The 4,993-nt window shown below is 32.6% G+C and overlaps 1 protein-coding gene across 1 annotated transcript; it reads left to right on the plus strand.

Moving 5' to 3' along the window:
- The first annotated feature begins 42 nt into the window (after window positions 1–42).
- LOC125861525 (uncharacterized) lies at window positions 43–1,389 on the plus strand. Its single transcript, XM_049541399.1, has 2 exons — window positions 43–623; window positions 909–1,389. The coding sequence occupies exons 1-2, from the start codon at window positions 43–45 to the stop codon at window positions 1,387–1,389; spliced, it is 1,062 nt and encodes a 353-aa protein (XP_049397356.1).
- Window positions 1,390–4,993: the final 3,604 nt, after the last annotated feature.

The following is a 4,993-nucleotide window of genomic DNA, read 5'->3' on the forward strand; positions in this document are numbered from 1 at the left end:
GAGCACGGATATGCAGTTCTAGATGGTTATCGTCATATGCTTATGACTATAAATGAAGGAAGCAAGACATCGTTAAAGCTTGATGACAAGGGAAGGTTCAAATATTTTTTTGCATCTTATGGAGCTTGGATTAGGGGGTTTGTGCATATGAGAAAAGTTTTAGCCGTTGATGGAACATTCTTAAGAGGTCGTTACGATGGAGTTTTGTTGTCTGCTGTCGCACAGGATACAGAAAATCATGTTTTTCCTGTTGCATTTTGTGTAGTAGATAAGGAATGTGATGCCGCATATGAGTACTTGTTTGAGAAATTGTTGGACATAGTCCCTGATACTTCAGAGTTGTGCATTATTTCTGATAGGCATCCAAGCATAGAAAAAACACTATCAAAATTTTACTTTGAAGCATACCATGGATGTTGCACGAGGCATCTTGGTGAAAATGCTCGTAAAAATTTTCATTGTGGAGCTTTTCTTGGACATTATTACCATGCAACAAAAGCATATCGGAGAGATGTGTTCCATGACCATTTTGAACAAATCCAAATTATCAATGCGGAGGTCGCTGATTATCTTGAGAATGTTGGGTTTCACAAATGGAGTAGAGCATATTTTCCAGGAAACAGGTAAACTTCTTACTAGTTCAAACATAAATATTACAGGTCTCTAACAATTGTTGTAGTTGTTGGAATAATTAGTATAGTTGTTCGAACAATTATTGTAGTTGTTGGGACAATTATTATAATCGTTGGAACAATTATTATAATTGCTGGACAACTTTCATAATTGTTTCAACAGTTGCAGAAGTTGTGGGACATTAAAAACAGTTGTTTTCAAAACTACAATAGGTATTAAAAATCTGCAATAGTTTGTATTTTAATTTTTGATATTTTTGAATTTTTATATTTCAGATATGATGTATTGACCTCAAATATTGCTGAGTCTGTTAATGCAATGTCCAATGAAGCAAGAGAATTTCCCATTATTGCCTTGTTCAATGATATAAGCAAGAGATGGTCGGAAAAATTTCATGAGAGAAGAATGGCATACGCCAAGTTAAAAACCACTTTCATTCCTTCAGCTGAAACTAAAATAATGGCTAATAAGAATCTGGGAAATAAATTATTGGTCCATCAAATTGATGAAGACACCTTCAGCGTCACCACGGACAATGGAATCGCAATGGTCCATCTTCGAAGTAAAATATGTTTGTGTCAAGAGTTTGACTTGGATAAAATACCCTGTCAACATGCTATGGCTGCGCTCAGACACAAATTTGGAGATGAATATGGCAAGATGATTTATGAGTACTCTTCTCCGTATTATAAGGTAGAGTCATATATACTTGCATATGCAGATCCCATCTATCCAGTGCCAGCTGAAGAATTTTGAAATCTTCCTCTGGAAATTTTAGAGAGAGTAATACCTCCACCTGAAAAGAAAACTAAACTGGGAAGGAAGCGGCTGAAACGAGTACCTACTATAGGAGAAGTGGTTTCAAAGAAAAGAAATAAATGCTCTCTATGTAAAAGATTTGGCCACAAAAAAACTCCATGTCCTACGAGATCGAATGAAGTTGTAGGAACAAGTAATGGTGTAGTTTCATGAGTTATTATCGTATGCATAACATGTATTTACAGATGCTATGATTAGTTCAAACAATTATGTAGTTAAGATTTTTATTAGATGTATACCAACAACTTCAAAAGTTGTTGGACAACGGATACAGTTGAAGGGGTCAAATTTTTCAATTAACTGCACATTATTAAACAACTGCTTTAGTTTTTCCAACAACTTTTTAATTGTCCAACGTCTTCTCACAGTTGTCCAACAACTTCGCATAGTTGTCTAACAACTCTAATAGTTGTTGGGACAATTTTTATAATTATTAAGATTACTTCGCATTGATATTGAAGATCAATAGAGTTATTTTGTGAATTATTAAGTATAAACTAAGTCGTTTAACAATAATTGAAGATCGATCGAGTTATTTTATGAATTATTAGTATATACTAAGTCGTTTAGTAAAAATTAAAGATCAATTGAGTTATTTTGTGAATTATTAAGTATAAACTAAGTAATTTAACAATAATTGAAGATCGATCAAGTTATTTTGTGAATTATTAAGTATAAACTAAGTTGTTTAACAATAATTGAAGATCGATTGAGTTATTTTGTGAATTATTAGTATAAACTAAGTCGTTTAGTAAAAATTAAAGATCAATCGAGTTATTTTGTAAATTCTTAAGTATAAACTAAGTCGTTTAGTAAAAATTAAAGATCGATCGAGTTATTTTGTGAATTATTAAGTATAAACTAAGTCGTTTAGTAAAAATTAAAGATCTATCGAGTTATTTTGTGGATTATTAACTATAAACTAAGTCCTTTAGTAAAAATTAAAGATCGATCGAGTTATTTTGTGAATTATTAAGTATAAACTACATAATTTTGTGCAAAACAACTAAAGAATTGGAGGAACAACTAAACCAGTTGCAGGAACAACTAAATTAGTTGTAGAAACAATTGAACCAGTTGTACGAACAATTGAAGTAGTTGTAGGAACAATTGAACCAGTTGTACGAACAACTGAAGCACTTACAGGGACGATTGAAGCAGTTGTAGAGACAATTAAAATAGTTGATAACAAAAACACAAATTACTGAAATAATTATATCAAAAACTAACACAATAATTTCATTGATCCAAATGTTTTATCAATGAAGTACAAAAATCAACTTTGTACACAACTACTCTCTCAAGGAATTAATTCCTTCTCAAGCACAACAACAACATATTTCATCCTAAAATTATCCACCTCATTGTCGTTAAGGCAGCTCATATCTGTCCCAGTAAGCAAGTGATCAATAAAAACACAGGCATATGGTCCACATGCCGCACGAGAATTGTTACTTGGCACATTCTTTAGACGCTCATATGACCATGCATCATTCAAAAAAATTTCAGACAAATGATTGAACATCCCGCTCTGCTTGAGTAGTTTGGGCCACAATTCGAGAATGGGCTGAATCAATGTAAGAAAAGTCGCTCATCACACATATGAATATTGGAATCATAAACTTGAATCATAGTGCTTGGGATACCAAATCTGTCTCTTGCGCATAAGGGACAAGATCACATCAACATGCTGCCAAAATAAAGTTGAGAGTCAATTCAATATCAATAAATTATTGTATAAATTAAAAATATAGTAGTATTTACCTTGCACTCGAACAAAAAATATGGATCAGTCATGCTCACCAAGTCCTGATAATTAAATCTACCATTCAAATACATTTTTCTTTCCTTTTCCTTTTTGCTAATGAAGACACTAAAGATCTCTCTTTTCTCCACATCAAGAGGTTTGTACAAATTCACTTCCAATCTACTCTGCATTGCATTTTTGGCTTTGGAATTCATGGCCAACCTTCTTTTTAATGCAGGAGTATAAGGAGATTTTCTTGCATAGCTCGGATATATAGTCCTCTTTGATTGCCATCTAACTTTGTTGACAAAGATTTTACTTCATTCAAAAGAGTTTCATACTTATCACAACATGTTTCACATTTACAGCAACAATCAATATTGAAGGCATTCACATTTGTTGTTTTTATCACACCAGGGGTATCTTCTCCCCTACCAAGATCAGCTAAATATGATTCATCTCTTCCTACTCCACCAAAAGATCTACAAGTATCTAAAGCAATCTGGCCATCACCGTCTCTCTCAACTCCATAATTTCTCGCAACACTATTCTCTCCACCAGTTATCTCAAGACCTTCTTCAACAACAGTTATATTCAATTTTATAGTTGTTACAAGTGCCAACTCTTCTTTTAAAGCATCAATTTTTGGATCCGAACTATCTTCATATGACTCAATATCTTGAACATAAATTTGTTCCTTCTCTATGTTTGTTGGAAAAAGAAAAGGGTGAACAACCTGATTTTGCATCTGCATTTTTTTAAAAAAAGTTATTCATAATTTAAAAACTTCAGTAATATGTGATTGTGGAAATCACTTTTATTGTTGTTGGACAACAAAGTAGTTGTGGAAACAAGTTTAGTTGTCTTATAATTACAGTAGTATTTCAATATTGCATAACACAATTAATATTATGTAGATATATAATATTTTTGAAATAACTAATTTAGTTGTACAATAATAGCTAAGTTGTATGTTTACAACTTTTACTGTTGTTGGACAACTTGAATAGCTGACGGAACAACAAGTTCAGTTGTCCAATAATTACACTACTTGTTTAACTTTTGCATAACACAACTACTAATATTATGTAGATATAATCTTACTTGTTCTTTTGTCTGATAAATAGGATCAATATTTGTCTTGTAAGCAGGTGTTCCAGCCATCCATTTAATCATTCTTGGAATTGATTTTTCAGGTGAAGAATCCTTGGCCAATCGTTGAAGTGCCGGAATAGCTTCAAACGCCCAAGCCTACAATATAATATTAAAAATAGCTTAGTATAGCTAATAAAGTCAAATAATAATTTAACTAAAAATTATAAAATAAAAACATCAATTTAATTACTTACGGCGAACGCCCACGGACATCCATGAAGATTATACTGAGATTTGGTTGAATCTAGCTCTTTCAAAAGAAAGCTAATGGTAAGATCAAAGCTAACTCGATCCCATGGATATGAATTGAACACACTTTTTTTGGACGCCATCTTTAGCCAATGAGTTTCTATCTTCTTTTCTGCACTTTTTGAACACAATACACAATGCAAAAACCAAACCATACTAATAGCAAGCTTTTGCTTTTTGGTTAAGCATGGACCACTCATCTTTTCTATGAGTACAACAGCATTTGCAGATTGACCCACCAGATCAACCAAAATTTCACCTTCTTTTCCAATTTTCGCTAATTGTTGACTTAGAGGAGGTAGGGAATGACACCGAAGTCCAGTCATAATAGCGAATTCATTAATGCCAAAACAAAGAGGCAAACCATTATAATTAATCCAAACCTCTTTA

This window comes from Solanum stenotomum, chromosome 4 (genome assembly GCF_019186545.1).
Source record: "Solanum stenotomum isolate F172 chromosome 4, ASM1918654v1, whole genome shotgun sequence".
In the NCBI taxonomy this organism is placed as follows: Eukaryota; Viridiplantae; Streptophyta; class Magnoliopsida; order Solanales; family Solanaceae; genus Solanum; species Solanum stenotomum.

Bases quoted from the DNA above. Each gene is read 5' to 3' on its own strand.
- LOC125861525 (XM_049541399.1), top strand. From the start codon at position 43: ATGACTATAAATGAAGGAAGCAAGACATCGTTAAAGCTTGATGACAAG. The intron at 624-908 runs GTAAACTTCTTA...TTTATATTTCAG, and splicing joins GCATATTTTCCAGGAAACAG to ATATGATGTATTGACCTCAA.